Raw genomic sequence first — 19,539 nt, 5'->3', positions numbered from 1 at the left:
CTTCTTTATTTACTTCCGTCAAACAATAATACATAAGAGAGGAGGGGTCAAATGAAAACCAACCATCTACATTAAAATAAAGAAATTTCAGTCCTGAGATTGACAAAAGCAGGGAACAGACAAAATATCTCATGTGGTTGTTGGGATGATGGGGGGACAGTGGCAGTTTGAGCAAATTGAAGGTGATGGCAGAGGGGAGATTAGGGGGAGATTGCAGAACTGCAGAGGGGGGAAAGGTAAGCAATCACTGGGATGCTTGGCTGTAGGCACATTCAAAAGGTGAAAACCCCACGACTAAAGGATTTTGCAGCTTTTTTATATTCGGACCTCTTATTTTGAAATCTAAGACTCAAATATTATCATTAAAAAAAGCAAGGTATTCTTTACATATTTTTTTTCATCCTGAGGAGACAAAATCATTTTTTAAACATAAATACAACACTGCAGGGAGAACAATAAGAGAGACGCTTTATAGATTTCCCATTTCCATATATATGATTTTCTCAAGGTTGCGGCACCCTCAGACTTTGGCAGCGTTGGTGCATTTGAGATCATTCAGGAGAGAGAGAAAAAAAAACAGCCCTGTTCATCCACAGAACATTCTGAGAGCCACACAAACAGAGAAAAGGAAACAGGAAGAAAAAAGAGCAAAATCCCCAGACTTTTGTGTTTAGATTGGATACAGCAATAAACCCAGCACGTAAACGAAATGAATATTTGGATGCCATAAGCTTTTTCAGCTGAACATACATAGTTGTGATGCTGAAGAAAAAACAAGTTGTAAGCTCTGGGAAATACAACCTGCTGCACGCAGCTTTTTTAAACAGGCTCTGGGGCTGCACCTTTTAATAATACAATCCTCACATTTTTCTGATCTGTGCTGATTTTTGACTTTGTTTTAGATTTAATGAGCACTAAAAACAAATCATTATTCATTACATTATTTGGTGCTCACATGCATCCCATCTAGTTTCATCCAGTAGCACTAAAGAGATAAATATGTGCTTTCACAAATAGAAAACCTTTAACAACATTGTGCATCACAGCTCTGAGGCTGCTGGATAACTCTACAAGCCTTCTCAAGACCATCTGTATTATTGATTAAAGTATTTTCTTGCTAGGTGGAGCCAAACAGAGAGGACTTTATCTGCTGCAGACGCTGAGGAGGGATGCTGGGAAGGACTCTGATTTGAGAGCGCCAGGGGCCCAAGGGCAGCCAGGGGACAGGACTGAGGTTGACCAAAGCACCGGGTAGGGGACGTAACCCCCCCATCCACCCCCCGCGTCATCTGTAGGTTAGAGAAGCAGCGCCAGGACTCTGCAGAGCCAGCAGCTGCCTTCATTTTCTCTGTCTCTCCCTTCCCCTCCCTGTGTTGTGAATGAGAGAGAGCTGACCCCACTCTGAATGGGCCTGTCTGCTCCCCTTCCTCCTCCATCGTACTTAAGGTGCATAATATGCCACCAGACCTTTGCACTGGGTAAAGGTCCTCATGGACTTATTGGGATTTACTAAGGGATTTTTACAACCAGCATAAGTCAATTCCCCTCCACTTTGCCCTCAGGCTATCCTGCTGATCGTCTCAGCGCCCTTGAAAATGTGTTAATAGTCGATAGTGTGTAGCCACAGAGATAACTTATAGATCTAAATGTCCTCCTTCAGAAGAGGTTCAGAAGGAGTAATTTATCATTTCCTGGGCAACATAATTTAAATTATTTTCAGTGTGTTAAAATTCTGATCATAAATTAAGCAATCACTTTAGCACAATTTAGTAAAAACAGGGACAAAAAGTCGTTAGAGAGAGGAATGTGATTTCCTAACAGCTTGGATATGAATATGAGGCCTCAGAGCCAAAGAGGGGAGACTGAAACCAGCACTAGGAACATGGCAATTATCCTGATTACTGATGCTTCGAGGCTTCTCTGACCCCAAAAATCCCTCTCTGTATCTCCCTCTCCCCCTTTCTGTCTTTTTCAACAGATCTGTCACATTGCACGGGGCCCCTCAGCCAGGCAGGGAGCAACCATGTATAATCCAACAGAAAACAAATCCCCTCCATCAAACACAGCCCGGCTTTTAAAGCAGGCCTCCGAGCATAGGCGCCATGGTGCAGTGCTGAGGCCCACTGAGATGCTGTGGAGGCTGTGATTTAGCAATCCGCCCACCCCTCCAATCCCCCCTTTACAAACCCTGCTGTCCTCCCCTTCAACGCCAGCCAGCCAGTCCTAACCTTCAGTTTGTTTAAGCAATGCTGAACCCTGTTGGCCCCGGACAGGAGGAGGAGGGGGTTTAGATAATGATGTGCCATATGCCACTCTGCCTCTGCAGCTGAGTGAGCTGCATGGATCAGCTAAGACACAAATCTATTTGAAATTTAATTCTATTATACTAATATGGGGCTAAGCGTCCATTGTCCAAATCGGGAATTGTGGAATGGAGCAGAGTTTCAGGGCAGAGATGCTTCCTGTCAATAGGAGCTCATTGATGTGTGTAAATGAGCAGGGGGACAGACAGATTGGAGCCTGTACAGGAGAAAATGTAGAAGCAAATAAACAGATGGTAAAAGTATCTTAACAAAATATATATTTATCTGCTCAACTTTAGAAATTTGCTTTAGTACTATCATCTGTGGTTTGTTTGTTTAATTCTGTTTTTTTCTGAAAATGTCCAGACTTCTCTCTAGGAAATCCCCTGGCATTTGAAAAGGTTCGATTTCAACCCCTCTGACTATATGAATCCTATACTCTGGCAGTGTCCAGCAGCCAGGCGTCACCCAATATTCCCATTAACAAAGTAGCCTGGTGCCTCCATTGGTGGGAAAGGCCAGACACCAGAAGCTGCCTCAAGTGTCTCCCTTCACTTCAACATCATGTGACAGGGTTTAATGCTTGGATGCAGAAGCCAAACGGAGGGGATTTAGGGACGGGATGTATCTGTAAATCTGTCAAAATATTTCTACAAGACAGAAAATATGCTGGGATCACACTGTGGCTGGGGTATTAAGCTGTTGAAACAACATGAAAAATTTCACTGGAATGTTAAGGAGGCTTACTGTGCAAATTTAAGCCAAGGGGGCTTGGGTTTCTTTTGACTGAAATCTTTGTCAACCTTTAGAGACATCAACGTGTCTACAAACACCTACTGCTCAGGAATTAAAGCTCATATATTAAGAGTTAAAACAGGTCTTTATGGACTCAAAATGATTGAAGATACTTCCTGCTTCTAACTGGGTCCCTTTATTTTTGTGAGTGAATCTTTCTTTTTTCTGTAGTTCTCCCTGTCCTTAATCTTTGGATGTCCAAAGTGTGAACATTTTAAAAATATATATCATTCGAATAAACTTGGGTTATACAGAGCAGTTCATAATCTACATCACATATTATGTTCCTCTCTGCATCTCACTCAGCTGCAGAAACAAGCGCTCGATTCCCCACTGCCTATAGGACAAGCGTTAGAAAATAATGACAGACTTCAAAGCCAAAATGTGGCCTCTGAATCTCTTCTTAAAGAAATTTATTTTACACCTCAAAACAAAAAAGGAGAGGGATTAGGGATGTGGTACATTGGGAATGTATTGACAACTGTAGTTTACATTTTTTGGTGTAAGCTCAGAGAAAAATGTTAATACAGTCATAATAATTGCACTTCATAAATCTCGACTGATGCCAGTATTTCCCAACAACAAAGCTCCGGCTCGCTCTCTCTCTCTCTCGCCAGTTTCCAAATTCAATTTAGCATTGAAATTTGACGGACAAAAGAAATGCTAATTTAAGACCAGAGGACTGCTGTCCAATTTTTTCTCTTTCACTTGAGTCCCACAAGGCAATAAAACATTGCAGTAATTTAAGTGCAGTACATTCAAGGGAATCTCACAGTCATAATAAATATTTCACTGCTCTCAATCATCAAGTTAAGACCGGCCTGGGCTGAATAAAATCCCAACCAGGGGCTGAAATGGACGAGGAAAAAGCAGAGCCTTGTCTGGTTTCATCTGATGCCAGAGGACAGGGCATGATTGTTATCATTTTGTTATTGTTTGAAGGATTAAATAGGACTTCCATTTGTTCCTACCTCTTTCTGTCATTATGATAATATTAGAGCGAAGTAGGAGATGTAGCACTGTAACTACAGGAGTCATAAGAGAAATTATCTCTACTTTTGCTCCAGAAAACATCCAAAGCCTCTAATAAAAAGGAGCAAGATTTGTAAAATATAAAAGTTTCAGATATGATCTTAATGGGACAAGTGAATCACTATCTCAGTCTTGGTGGTCCACATCTTGCAATGACTCAATTGCAGAAAAAAAAGTCTGAGGATTTTGAAGAACATAAACTAAAAATGCACACACGCGCATGCACTCAGCCACATACACGCACAAACATACACATAAGGTTATGTAGATAACCTCCCAATCACATTCTTCAGTGTAACATTTCTTTTTCTTGTATTTTTTGCAACATTTTCTTTTTAAATAAGTATTTCAAGATTTATTGTAGATTCCAGTGTTGGTAAGGAAAAAAGAGCTCTCCAAACAAGGTTCTTACAGAACCAAAGCAGCAACTATGCCTCACACCAGGACATAAGAAACTGCACATCAGCTTGAGGAGGAATTATTAAATCATAGAAAACAAAAATGAAAAAAAACAAAACAAATAAAATGAAAAAAAAACATTTGAGACACTTTTCCCCATAGCAGCTGATGCATATAATATACCTACAAATATATAAAACAACAAAAAATAGGTTCAAGTTTTAAAGTTTCTTAAATATATCATATCCAAACTACCCAATTCCAAACTTCAAAGTTAACAAGATTCACGCAGTGCAATTTATGTATCAATTAAAACAGCAATTATAACTAATAATATTGTACTATCCTTTTAATTCAACCTTATGATCCTTGTACATATCCACCCAAGTACTGCCTAGAGTTGAAGCCTCCTGGTTTATCAGTACCTTTTTGTATCTGTATGTGTTTCTCTATGTGTTGTCGATGAACTGTATTTCAGAGTTTTGGATTTTGAGAGCAGCACTAAACTTTGGCCCTTTAAGACCATTCAGTGACAACCTACACAGTAGCTTCATCTTAGTATTTGGAAGGGGATACAAGTGCCATTATGCACTTCAAGTCAAACCTATGATTCTCATCAAAAATGTTCAGGCAAAAAAAAAACAACAACAACAACAAAGAAGAAAAATAAAATAGAAATCAATCCAAAATTCCTATTGGCAAACCACACAATGGAACATCTGGAGAATGTTTAAATCCCTTTTCTCTCCCACTGGCAACAAATACCATCTTTTATATTTGGGATTCCCACTGCTTTCATTGAAACCATCAAACCTATGGTCACACAGCACAACACCTGCTCTTCTATAAGCTCCCACACTTTGTTAAAGCAGTGCCACTCTGAAAAAACAACTCTGTTCTTTAACTTTGATTTTCTTCTCTTGATTCTCTTCCTCCTCTATCTGTAAACAGGGAGGCGAATGTGTGCATGCTGGTGGTCTAACAGACGTGGCACTGACACAGTCTCATAGCCTTTGCCGAGCATCTGCTCCTTGATGCAGGGCGGGTGGATGTCGTTGATCAGGTACTCAAGAGACTGCAGGCTGCTGCTCAGCACCGACGTGTTGCACATGCTCTTGCTGGGCAGGCTGCAGCACATGCCTCCCCCACTGTCTATGGCAGGGTGAGGATGATGAGGGTGGTGGTAGTGGTGATGGTGTTGGGGGTATCCCATCTCTCTGTGCCCAGTTGCCGGCCCTCCTGTGGAGGTGCCCAGAAGCTCCTGGGGGTTATAGCAGTCACTATCCGGTGTCACCAGCACACTGTTCCAGGGTGGGGCAAAGTATTGACCCACTGAGAAATTCCCGTGCATGCCCATGCAGTTCAAAGGGGAGGAGCTGACTTTGTCCAGCCCACCTCCTCCTCCGTTTGCACTCATCGTCAGGTGGTAAGGTCTGGAGGAAGAGGAGGACACTTGGGCCCCCATTATCCCTCCACCTGGAACACAAGTCTCAGGGGACTTACTGATGGCGCCCCCACCTCCACTTCCTCCACTGTACATACGGAGCATAGCCTGTTGTTGCTGCTGTTGCTGTTGTTGTTGTTGCTGCTTCTGCCAGATGATGTAGTCCATACCATCTGCATACACGCCACTCTTCATCGCCTCTGCGTTCTGAGCTGGCAGCCCAGGCCCTGCATACAACATATTAGCCTGGGGAGCCATTCCCACCACGTAGCCTCCACCTGAGGAGCTAGAAGAGAGCCCCATGATAGTTGTGCCCTGCTTGGAGGGGCTGGAGTTTGACGATGAGGTGGTGGCCGCCCCTTGGCACACCTGCTGCAGAGCCTGGGCCTGGCAATGCTGGTTGATCTGGTAGATGATGCTCTGGATGGAGGGGAGGTTTGACTGTGCAGGCAGGGCCAGGCCTCGACCCCCTGTTACAGGAATTACTGAGCCGGCCACAGTGACGTTTGGGGGAACAGACAGTCCACTGCCTTCTGGAGGCTTCGAGGGCCCTGTGTGGTAGACCATTTGACCTTGGCCACTGGCTAAAGTGCTACTAGTAGGGGGCGGGTACGGAGCAACAGCTATGTGTGCTGGAGAGAGCTTAGTCCGTCTGCCATCAGAGTTCTTGAGAACTCCTTTTGATGGAAGAAAGGTAGATGTTGATGATGATGTCAAAGATGAGGAGGCCTTGACAATGGCAAGCAGGCCATGGTAGCCCCCTGTTTGGATGTGTGGGTAGGGACTGTAGCGTTGCCCTGTGGTGTCATATCCGTTTACTGTTCGATTAAGGTGCTTGTGCTGGGGAACCCTGATGTTGGTGGGGAAGATCTTGATGGACAGCGGACTGCTTGCTGTCTTCTGCGCAAAGGCGTCGAGTTCTGCCGCAGTGGGGTAGCGTGGTGAATGTGTAGGCACAACCAGCTCACCTGCAGGAAAAACAGAGACAAAAATATGAGTGAAATTAACACAAATGGCTGCATGTGTAGCGGAACAGAACCACAGGTTTAATTACCAGAAATATTGAAGAACTGACAGCAACTGCAGCCACAAAGTCAGATCAATCAATCTATTGCAATGTGCACCACTCTGCTGCAACAGTGAAATCATGCAGAATTAAAATGACTACATTCACAGCAGACTGAGAAATGTAAATGTTCTACAAGTACAGGTGATGAAACTAGATAAGAACAATTTAAGATCCCAAGCAGAGTAGAAACTGTAAATCAGGAATGACGTGCATTTATGTTCCATCACTCTGCTCTATTTGAGCTTCGTTTCCATCTAATTTTCACCTCCTCCAGTGGAGGTTCATCCCTAGACAAATGGATCTTTTTTAAAAACTCATTCTGTCAAAGCCTCATACCTAAGGCGCTGTTAAATCAGTCCGTTGTGAAATTAATTCGGACTCTCTTTAGAGTTGAATTGGGTTAGCCTTGGATACCAGGCGAGGAGGGATAACAGGGAGGGGATAAAGGCATGTTTAATTGCAGTGGCACATTTGAGATTTATAAGTGGTATCACTTACTGGGTCTTACCCTTGGCCACAGAAATTCCACATTTATTTAATCCAGGAGTTCATGAAGAAGCCCTCACAACAAAAAACAAACCATTATATACCTGTTGGGAATAACTATCCTGACTAAGGAGAACTACATTAGAGCAGAGCCGAGTCAAGAATACTGGACTGCTTCTTCTTCAAACTTGGTCAGAGATAAAACTGAAACTAAGGTTTAAGGTTGAGCAGGAGCTAAAAAGCATTACAAAGTTATAAATGTCTACATGAAATAAATCAAACAGAGGACAACATGCTAACTTTTTGGCCTTTTGACTCTGAATGAACAAAGAGCAGCAAAAAGATGCTTTTGTGTTCACGGGGATTGTATTATGCATTGTATGCATATAGAAACAAACAAAATGCAGGTCTGAATATTTTACTATTAACATATATGTAAATGCTATATACTGTTTGCTTTATGAAACTAATTCAAAGCCCAAAATTCAATTTGGCGGTGTATGTAGCAAGTGAGAATAGCATTGGCTGTCGCTCAATGAGCCAAGACTCGGCCATTGTGAATCGAGGTGGCACACGGGAAAATGGGAATTTCTCAAAAGCCCACCATGTGTCATTGTTTGGGGGCTGGGCATGGAGGTGAGGGGCCGCGGTGAGATTGGATTTAAACGACATTATTCAGGCAATTTCATGGCTACTTAGCTCAGTGTAACAAAAAGGGTGGGGGGTCGGGAAAGGAACTCAATTTACAAGCAATATATCAGCTGCCACCAATGACTTGCAACCCCTTCAAAAATGACATTTTCATGCAAAAGCTAACAAAACGCACAAAAATTAACTGCCATAACTGTGCCGTCAGCAAATGTCCTGGCGACCCGAGGAGTGTGCAGAGTGCAGGCTGTGACTAGGACTCACTCCATTTCCTCTACGACTGCAAAAACATTTTAAAGAGACTCCACAGCCAAGTAGTCACAATTCTCATTTCTGTGCTCCCATTACAGATAGCATGGGGAGTTCATTTCAACAAGCCTTTGGGTCTCCAACTGTGAAAATGATTAAATCTACAAGATCCATATCATAACAGAAATAAATTGGGAATTTAGCAGTGGAGGGCAAAGACTGAATATCCTGAACCAAATTTAGTGAAACCTATTCCAATCAGTAAGCTTCATCTTGCGGACAAAATGTACTTTAAATCAGACACAAACACGTCACATTAAAATGTAAGTATGTAAAACAGCTTGGATATAATAACTAGGTTTAATTAGACTGGGGGAACCTGGTGCCAGTGCAGTCCATCTAAATCTAACTAACCTTACTGAGGCAGAGCTCAGCCTCCCTGGTGACAGCTATGCCATTTGCTTTGATGTTCTGACTAGCAGTGAAAAACTGACAGAAGACTTATTTAATTTGCTCAGAAGAGAAAAACATGCTCATTTCAAAGCACATTGCTGATCTACATGCAAATGGAAAGGCAGCATTTTTTCTGATCTTCTTTACATGAGGGCAAAAAAATGGCTTTGATCATCACATGGTCTCAATAAGGGAAGATACTTGGCTTTCAGGCATATCAAGGGCCTGTGCCCTGCCGCCCCTGAGCCCCCAGCTGCAATCTGCCCATCATTCCACCTAATTACTGCCACATGAGGAAAAAAACTATAAAAACAGCCAGGAAATTCATTAAAGGGTGGCTAATTCTATTCCTTCTCTCTGACTGAGTCCATATTTTCCATGCCTGATCCTGCATTTCTTCTAAGAGAGAAGAGAAAGCACTGGCCTCTCCGTCTTTTCCCAGCTTGGCCCTTGTTTGTCAATAGGCAGAGCCTTTGGCACACCAACCTGGCATCAAAGGGTTTCACACTTCACAGGCCACAGGGATTAGTGGCCTTTCAGGCCTACCAAACCCATCTCAGCTCCACAAAGGCTTCCGGTTATTAGGAGCCAAGGGCATAAAGGAAGAAGAGGAGGAGGAGGCAAATGAGCATCTGGATGCTTCTGATTCCAGCTTCCTCTTTTAAAAGTTCCATGGTATAAATTTTACAGCAAACTTGATTACAGTAAGTACAGCCACAAAGCAGGGTGTAATTTCACTCGCATACACTGGCTGTGATACACACTGTGTTTGATGTGCAGGGTCTCTACATCTCTCTGCTCCAGAGCACTAAGTCTATAAGTGTGGACATGGAGGTTAAAGGAGAGAGTCTCTTTTTAGGCCGGCACTCTGTGACTTATTGGTTCAGGCTGCAGTAGATCACAGCTCTGAGCAGCAGCATACAGATGGTGATGCCTGATAAACAGCCTCTGAGGCAGCCAGCACTGCCTCTTTTGTGTGAGCCCTCACCTCCTCTTACGGTAGGGGGTTTCCTGCACCTGTGCACAGTCTTCAGCATGCAAACAAAATGCATGAAAACACAATAAATAACTATGCAAAAACACTCACACATGCATACACACCCAAATCTGCATGTGCAGTTGTGTGTATCATTTGGCATCAGTGGAGCATGTTGTTATCCTCTGCTCAGCGCTCTCTCATGAAATGTAGGGCAGGGAGAACAACAGGTGCCTGTGCGGGCGACATCCTGCAATGCCTCCTGGGCTAAATGCTTCACACTCGCTTCATTTCAACATGCGACAGCCTTGTAAGGATTAATTATTTCCCCTGGGGTTGGAAGAATATGCTTTTTTTTGCCTTCCTGAGAGCAGGAGAGGCTATGTGCACTCACAAGCACACCAAGCAGCTAACAGCATACGCACAGGGAATCTGGGGCTAGCTAGCACTGCTTTTACAATAAGTGGGGGGAAAAAACTTTCACATGAAAGGAATGTAAACAAACCAAGCATATGATTGAACTGCATTGGAGATTAGATAAAAGCTGAGGCAAACACATGCATTAGTTCTGAGAGACCACGCGCCAGGGAGCGGAGATGGCAGGGAGGCAATTAATGGGCTGACCTTCGTCCTTAATCACCCAGTGCCTGGCACACAATGCCCATGTGTCAGAGCAGCACATCTCTAAATGCCACCCCTCATTAGCACCATGCACACAGTGAGAGACTATCTGTGCACTGTTACACTCTCCAGCGGGCAGACAGAGATAGCAGAGACTGGGATGGGATGGGATAACATGGCAGCATGGAGCCAGTCTGAGCCACACTAGGCCCTGATATGATCTAGAAATCCCATTTCACTTGGAGGATGGGCACTCTCCTTTCTCTCCATTTTTGATTGGCATGAAACTCCCCGAGCGCGACGTCCTTGGTGTACCCCGTGCTGTCACTGTGATTGCATGTGTGTGTGTGTGTGTATGCCCGCATGTCTGTGTGTGTATCTGAGTGTGTTTGGTGAAGGGGGTACCCAATTCTGAACACTCAATTAACACTCCTTTAATTAGCTAGCAGTACATTTTGAATTCTGATGAACTAATTTTCTTGGTGTGAGGGTGGATGAGGTGGGGGGGGAGGCCTGGTAAAGATGAGGTCCACTGGGTACAAAACAGCAATAAAGAGGGAACTGGTTAGATTAGACTGTAAAAAATCCATTAAATTCTGTGCACTTCTTCCAAGTGAGAGGTCAAATTGTGTTGATCACAAGAAGCAGAGGCAGACATAGAGAGTATGAGAGCAGGGAGTTAGGTGAGGTGGAAAGGGAAAGGAAGAAGGGGGTGGGGTGGTGTAACAGGGGAGAGGAGAGAAAAAGGGAGAGGAGATAGGGAGTCAGAGGCTGTGCAAGAGCGCAGTACCAAATCCAGAGGACCATGAGAATGCTTTGCATTTTAATTAGAGGTTTAAATGAATAAGCAGAGGAAAAGTCGGAGAGAACTGCCTGAAATGCCCTTGCTCCCATTTATTAGTGTTCCAAGTGTTCTAAAATTATGGGCAGGCTGGAGAAGTTTCTTCTTATTAGTGGAGAAAGAGCTGCCAAACATCAAAAAGCCCTCGACGTTTTCTCACTCACTCCTGCAAGCTGCTATTCCTACTCAACACACACACTTTGATCCCCATATGACCATGTATATTGGTGGGCAATGGGGAAAAAAAACTATGCTTGTTTAAACGAAGGGAGAGCACCATTTGGTTGAACCCCAATTAAGTTTTCAAGGAACATAGAGTTCATATACTACATATTAATCTAGGTCAAACAAACAGATCTGTTTGTGATTAAGTCAGGACAAACAACAGGAGCAGAGACTTACAGGCGGATAAAAGTGAATAAAGGGTCAACTTAAGTCCAGGACAAAGGGACAGTCACTGTTGCAATATGTGTTAGCTGAGAAAAGACATTAGCAGGCTGTTGTTCTGATTTATACGGCCCATTTAAATTACATCAACTACAAATGTTAAATCCCTTCTCTATACGTTTTGTTTCTGATAGATTGCATCGGATTCCAGGTAAAGATTCTTAAAGGTCCTGTAAGGAACTTTTGGTTTGTCTTGATTTTGCCGCCCTGTGTGGACAATGCAGTACATCTCATGTCTTTACTAGTGTTTGTAACTAAAAATGTCATCCTGTTGTCTTTTAGTCACGTTTCACTCATTGAGAATCTTGACCACGGAAAATGTACCCCCAAAAGAAGCTACTTTACCCACTTTGTCCCAGCAGCAGTTTGAGGCATCAAAAGAGGAAAGAAATAAACTCTGATGGTCTTGTTTGCTTAGAAAGAGTAAGTTAGATTAATGTCATAACAAGTTAAAAACTCCCCACAGTAGCTTTACAAAAAATGTCATCCTGCTTTTTTTCAACAGTCAAATGTATATAAATCATTGAGATTCTTTGCCATGGAAAATGTAAAAAAGAAAGAAAAAAAAGGCTTGTCTGGCATCAACCCTTTGGCAGGGGTTTCAGAAATAGAAAATATGTTTATCGAGTATAAGTTTTAATGCTAGTCACTGCCGTTTTCATTTGCTTTTGTAGGTCATAAAGAGCTCTAAGTGCTGATTTCAGTCTGTTAAAACTCCTAACAGGAGCTTTAAATTAACAATCAATCAAGAATTTGTTTTAGAACACAAAATCCTGACAGAAGTAATCTCATGATGCTTAAAGGACTTAGCCTGCACTCTTTGTTATAGTATTTACAGAGTTCCAAAATTAATACCATTAGCAAGCATTAGGCAACAGAAGTGAATTAAAAAAATGTTTGAACAGGCAAAAACCTTGAGGAGAACCCGACTGATTGGTAGACAACAAACTGCGGCAACCAGCTGGGCAGAGAGCTTATGTTGCTTATGTTTTATACCCACTAAACCAGCAGGACGCCTCATATTTTTACATGCTCGTACCACATTCCGTCACTTATGGCCACTTTGAGCTCATTGTAAATATTCAGATTAATATTTTACCGCTAATACAGCCCTCAATTCTTCATATAAGAAGAATTGATGACAAAAAAGTTTGACCTGTCAAGTGTGCTGCAGCCTAGAAAAGACATATTCAAAGGGTATTGTTCCATGGAGAAACCCTTGACCTGCAGCTATTGTTCGGCTCACAGCAGATAGGATCAGGGTCTATGACATCCTCTCCCCACCTCCATTAGCTTGCTGTAAAAGGACAGGCAGGCAGGGAGAGGGGGGCAGAGGCAGCTCCACGTCCTGAACAATACCTGCCTTGTGCTAATGGAGGTGTCATCTGGCACAGGGCTGATTAGTCAGCGATTACAACCGGGCCTCAATTGCCGTGACAACTGCTGCAAACACAATGGGCCCTGATAGAGCCAGCTGTTTGGTCCTCTGCAATTAACCCTGCATCCCACTCGTCTCCGGCAGTGCGCTGCCTTTAATTGACTATCGGGCACACAAAGCAGGGGCTGTGGGCCAGACCCCCTGGTCGTAGCCCCACCCCACCCACCCTCTGCAGAGGTAGAGTTGATAATAATAGAGGCGTCCTGTGGACTTGGCCGCCAGTCAATCAAAGCCTTGGAGCCCTGCAGGAGCTTCCTGAGGAGCACGGGAGCAGAGGAAGCACATGTATGAGCCAGTGATCAACAGGGTAGAGCAGCCTCGCAGGGGGCAGAGATGTTGAATGTGCCCTCAGCCAGAGTGCTAATCAATTCAAGTGCACGTGACAAGGAAGGAAACCCTGCTGCTTGCCTGATATCGGAAAATACATTTTTAGGAACACTTGTCTCCCTCTGTTCATCTCAAGGTTGATTTTCTGTGCACCACAGAGAAAAAAATCAAAGCAATTATTTGGCAGGCCTTTGCTATCTATAATTACAAAGATAGAAATCAAACTGCAGCGATTTCTCAGAGGATAGAGCGGTCTGAATCTGCAGCTGCTTGTGTCATCGTAATCATCAAACTAATGCAAATTGTTAGACAGTGGAAAAAGTGGTCTTTAACTAACTCCTCTCATGTACTATGTAAGTAAAATCAGTGACTTTACGACACTTTTTAACCATGTTTGCCATTGCCACTGCAATCATCACACACTGAGCTTTTAACCTGCCAGCATGTTTCACAAATAGCAGAGCATAATGAGAGTGTTAAAGCAACCTGCACACTGATCCTCCGCAGGCACACAAACATGGCCCCATGTCAAAAAAATTGATTAATCATTAAAAGAGATTTTTATTTTAATTCTTGAACAAAATTCCCACATCTAATCCTTCATTTCATTAAACCTAGTCTAATCTAATATTTAATCTATCTATTTCCTGCACCGGCAGATGGAAGACATTCCAAATAAAGAGCCTAATTGTGGCCTCCTCACACAGACTGCAGCATGAGGTCATTTAGAGAGCCTGCAGTGAGGAGCTGCACGTGTGCGGTTAATAAAGTTCACCGAGACAAAAATAAGGTCCAGAGGTACCGATTACACTCGGAAAAAGCAGAAGAAAACAAGATCCTTTTTTTGTTGTGTATAATCTCTATGTTAGTCTGTGAGTATTCATAGTACTCATTTATGGTTTCATATTTGTGTTAAACATGTTGGTGGACAATGTGTAAGACCAAAAACAGCTAATTAGGTTACTTTTATAAAGGCTTCCTCCCTTGTGAAATATTGCACCAGCAGGACACTGTCATGTTTACATTTTCTCGTTAGAATTTATCTCTTCAGCCAGATGTTACTGAATCAGCCATGAAAATTAATTAGCTGGTTTGATGTGGCAACCTCGTGCTCCTTCCAGACAGACCTGGCTTTTATGGGCTGTAGGGGAAATTACTGAGAATTGATTGATCCTGAAGGACTCCTCTGTGCACATGGCCTGGCAAAGATACCCACACAGAAACACACACTCACAGATCCTGTTAAAAACTGTCAATCCAGACATGTTATTCTCTAGTTGAACATGGCATCAGTTTCCTTTAAAACAATGCTCAACATCAATAGTCAAAATACAGACATTTAAAAATACGCCTTCATTTTTTTTGTAATCCTCCAAAACAGGTGAATAAATGTGATACACAATGAAACTGACGTTAATCTCTGACTTCTGCATGCTCAAATCCACACAGCACTTAAATTACAAACAGTTCTATTTTCTCTTGGAATGCCTCTCAATGTTTTTTGCTGCTTTTTCTCTAGTCTTCATCCCTGTATATGTTCTTGTCTCCTCCCTCGCTTCACCCCTCATCCCTTCCTCTTCATACCCCCATCTGTCTCCCCATCGCTCCACTGCCGTCTCTTCCTCTTCCTCTCCATCTCTTCTTCTCCCCTCTCTGCCCCTTCCGTCTCCCTCTCTGAGTAAGTGAGTTTCATCTGGGGTGCTCGCCGGGAGAAATCACCTCAGGGCGAACACTTTATTATCTGTAGTCAAAGCGTCACCACAAATACCATTCTACACACACAAGTGTCACTTTCCATTTGTCTGCACTCTGGCTGCATTAGCAGAGCCTTGCCGGCCCAGAGCCTTCTCTCAATTGCGGCCGGCAGAAGAAAACTAACAGCGTGGGAAAGTGCTCATCCTGCATTCCTGCCCCATTAACACCACTGACAGTACCAGAGCAGACCCACTGCTTCTGAATTCAAACATTACCATCAGCATTAACCCTGAAAGCGTTTTAAAAGACAATAACATACGATACAGTCCTGGCTTTTTATTGAGTTTATAGCATGCATGCATTATGCTTTTATTCTAGTTGTTCTAGTTTTATAGCTGTTGCATGCCTTGGCACTACAGAATAGCCTTTCTGGCTAACCTTAAACATTTTTTAGAAGTGTTATTAATATGTTCCGTCCTTGTCAATAAAAGTAATTAATAGCGCAACAAAAACTGTAAGAAAACAAAAAAAAAACGAATTCCCTTGAAATGGCTGTAAATCACAGATGATGGAACGGACTGGCCAGCAGTAATAACACCAGCGTGTAGCTCTTTGAGCCACCGAGGAATGCAGGCCAGCAGCCGAGTCGGGTCTTTTGTGGGACAATCGTGCACCAAACAAACACAGAAAGTGGGACAACATGTGTACCTCACACAACACGATACACTCCAGAAACAAAACCACCAAACAAAAGAGCAACCTCCATGTTTGTTCCCATGACAGCAAAAAAAGAAAAAAAAAAGCTTTCAGAAAAAGATTAAACCCTGAATATTTCAATCTGTGCGTAGAGACAAGGCATCATTTCAGGCACCAGTTTCACCGGAAGCTTTCCTTTCAAATAATTTATGTGCAGCATGATAGATAATAAATGTACCAAAAATAACTATATTCATCACAAACTGCTCTCTGTTTAATAATCAAGACTGGCCAAAGGGCTTAGTGGAGTCCATGCTCTGTATGGAAGGGGGGATCTCGCTCCCCAGTTTGTGGGTTGCCTATGATTATCCAGCCCTCAGGCCTGCCCGGGCCACCCTCATTGTGCATACAGCATGGTCTAGAAAGCAGAGCTTTATCAGCAAATACCCCGAGTCAGCACAAGCAGCGGGGCGGTTATACGTTGCGACTGGCACACCAGCCGATATTGTCATGTGCGATTAGGCCTGTGCTCACAAGCCTGTGAACTCATTCCTATGGCATCAAATTCATCCCCCATCCCCGTTACCCTCGTCCAGTTACATCCCCTCCTCTCTGCTGCCCTTTCCTGCCTCTCTAGGGTTTTCCATTTTACATTCAGCCCCACTACTCCACGAAACACCCTTGGTGAACCCTGTGGAAAGCTGTGCTCCGGTGCAAAAACACAAAGAGGCAAAACAACAACAGGTTGGACTGGTTCGATTTCCAAAACAAGACTGCAGCTTTAATATGTAAGTCCAAAAGGGTCATCCACAAGTTAAAACCAGCCAGTGCAGCCAGAAACAGCCAGTTCTGGTTGTTTTGTCTCGGTACACCTCTGCAGATGACATGGCTGATAGAGAGGAACAAAAGACGACTCACATGAGACAGAAACTGTTAGGCTGGTTCTGGGAAAACACCAAGTAACAGAGATTAAAGCAGTGATGAAGCAGAGAAGAGTGCAGGGACACACAGAAAACAAGCTGAAATCCTGACCTGAAACATTCATGTCTCACCCTCCCTGTCCTGTCTTTAAGAGAATATGCCACACTCTGCCACTATTTTCTCAAAGGGCTACATGTACAGCCGAGAGCATGTAGTACACAAACTCAAATGGACAACAACACAAACACACACATAGACACACACACATACACATACACACACACACACACACACACAGAGTAAAGGACCCCAGAGGTAGAGATTGTAAGCACATTCAGAGATAAGAAAAGGAACCAGAGCAGAGAGCAGAGGAGGAAGAAAGGCAGAGAGAGTGGGGGAGAGATGGGGTGGTGGGGGCTGGAGGCGCCCAAGCAGGCCTGTCAAACCAGAGGAAGTGCTGGTGCGCAGGCCTGCAGGTAAATGGAAGAAGAAAGGCGCCTGCAGGCTGCCCGAGGCAAGCCTGGGCCCTTCTGTTCTATCATTTAGGAGACAAGTTCTCCACTGATTCCCAATTAATATTTAACACTGCACAGACAACAAGGCAGGCGGCTACAGTATACTTGCCGAGGAGAGGAGAGGGGAGGAGAGGAAAGGAGAGGGGAGGAGAGGAGAGGAGAGGAGAGGAGAGGAGAGGAGAGGAGAGGAGAGGAGAGGAGAGGAGAGGAGAGGAGAGGAGAAAGATACCAATGGAGTTGCAGGGGCAAGGATTTAAAAGCAGCACTTTGGATAAAACTGAAATGTGTCATGTTTCTTATGACTTTATTTTTAGTTATGACTTTGTATCCTTCTATTGGACTGCTTTTATAACAGGGTCAATGTGAGAAATCGCTGTGAAGTGTTCGTCAGAAATCTGTTTAAAGGATAAGAGAACCAGGGATGTAACTGAAAGCCAGAGGTCAGCAAAATAACACACCCTCACCCAGAACCTATGACCAAGCAAATTCCATTTGCCAGTTCTCAAGCCTAAAATGACCATGAAACCAAAGCATGTGAAGAGGGCCTTTATAAGCATGAGGTTTACAAGCAAACCACAGAAAATGTCCCGGAGGAGGGGTTATTTCAACATTATGCTGTGGTCACTTTGCACTCCAATGCTTTCCTGTCCAAACCCTCTGCACTATTAGAGATGGCTGAAAATCAGAGACAATATTATAATTTGTGAAAGTTCATGACTGACTTAGACCAAAACACAACAACTGTCATTTTTTAACACTTCATGTAACAGGATGTTTGAGACAATAACGTATTGAAAATGTCTCTCTTGTTGATCTCAATCATGGTGGAAAGGCTGGGACAGTTTACTAACCATACAGCTGCAGTATTGCAGCAATGTGATTAAGAAAATAAATTATTTTTAAAAAGTTTTAAATCGCATGAATCGTGCTATATTTTGTTTAGGTGCATCATATTTTTTTAGCCAACATAGTATCTTCCTGCTCCAACAGTGATGAAAAATAACAAAACTGCACCTTTAAATGGCTAAATTCAATTAAAAAAACTCCCTACTACTACTTTTCTTACTACCTTTTAATTTACTTTTCCATCTGTAGCAAGTTCCCTTTTCTGTTGTTGAGTTAATGTTGTATATGTGGATCTACCAGATTTTTATCCAAACAAGGAGCAAAGCACCCTTGGCTTAAGACAGCAGACAATATGAAGTAAAGGCATAACGAACAACAGTTTCTAGAGAAAATCTCCTTCTTTTACCCTAACTGAGTTACTTACACAGAGAAATCAACTCAACTGAAACTCCTGAAAAGTGTGAATGCTCTCACATTAACTTGGTATCATTAGACTTCAGTGATACCTTTTGTACGTGCACTCCTGCACATTCCTTAATTTTGAATAGTGTTGTCCTAGAAAGAAAGAAATAAAAATAAACAATGTTTTTCATTTTTTCACAGTTTTTTTTTGTACTCTGAAACTGTCTCCTACCTCAAAGTCGGATATAAAAGTCAAGATCGTAAAGCGCATTTCGTTGATTCCCCAATCAAAACACTGGATAAGAATTGCTTCACATTGTTAATATGGATTTTAAGTTTCGGAATGCAAAATTTACAATGGAAATTCTCCAATTCATTACAATTTGATAAATGAATTGTTTGACAGCCCTAATTCTTACAAAACATGTGATTTTCTATTATTCGTTTGGAAAATACATATAGATATACATATAGTTTCTCAAAGATTTATAGAAAATAACAAAAGTATCTAAAAAGGATAACACACTATGAATAAAAATGTAGTTTGGAGCCAACATTTGGACTTTCAGAGTTTTGGATGGAGAGATGAAACAGAAACACTTTCACCGTGCCAGTTATGTGCGGCACCTCCTGACCACCTCTTCATGGTCAGTCTGTGGCGAGCTCCACTCTGAGATAGCACAGGCCTCAACCTACCCCCGCTCGCTGGCAGGCAAAGACAGAGGGCGTCGCTGCCTTGCACCTGGGATGCCCAAATGCCAGCTCGGAGGCTTTGGAAGCAAGAACCTGTTTTTCAACCCAAGTCCCGCTGTGACCAAAAACTGAAGCAGAGCCCCTTTTCCTCAAGCTCAACCTCCCGAGGCAATAAGATTGCACGGCCCCCCGTGTTCACAGCAGAAGGTAGAGGGCAGAGGGAAGGCATGACGCTGTGGGATG

General features: G+C 43.0%; 1 protein-coding gene across 2 annotated transcripts in view; it reads right to left on the bottom strand.

Annotated features, from left to right (window-relative positions):
• Nucleotides 1-3,494: 3,494 nt before the first annotated feature.
• Nucleotides 3,495-19,539, bottom strand: part of fam222aa (family with sequence similarity 222 member Aa) — a 45,916-nt gene continuing 29,871 nt past the window's right edge. For both annotated transcript variants that reach the window (XM_061038114.1, XM_061038113.1), the window contains one exon: nt 3,495-6,941. In XM_061038114.1, the coding sequence (XP_060894097.1) occupies nt 5,467-6,941 (1,475 nt within the window). In that variant the 3' untranslated portion in view covers nt 3,495-5,466. The remainder of the gene's footprint in view (nt 6,942-19,539) is intronic.

The sequence above is a fragment of the Labrus mixtus genome, chromosome 5 (genome assembly GCF_963584025.1).
Source record: "Labrus mixtus chromosome 5, fLabMix1.1, whole genome shotgun sequence".
Classification (NCBI taxonomy): Eukaryota; Metazoa; Chordata; class Actinopteri; order Labriformes; family Labridae; genus Labrus; species Labrus mixtus.
This window is presented reverse-complemented; position numbering and strand designations above follow the sequence as displayed.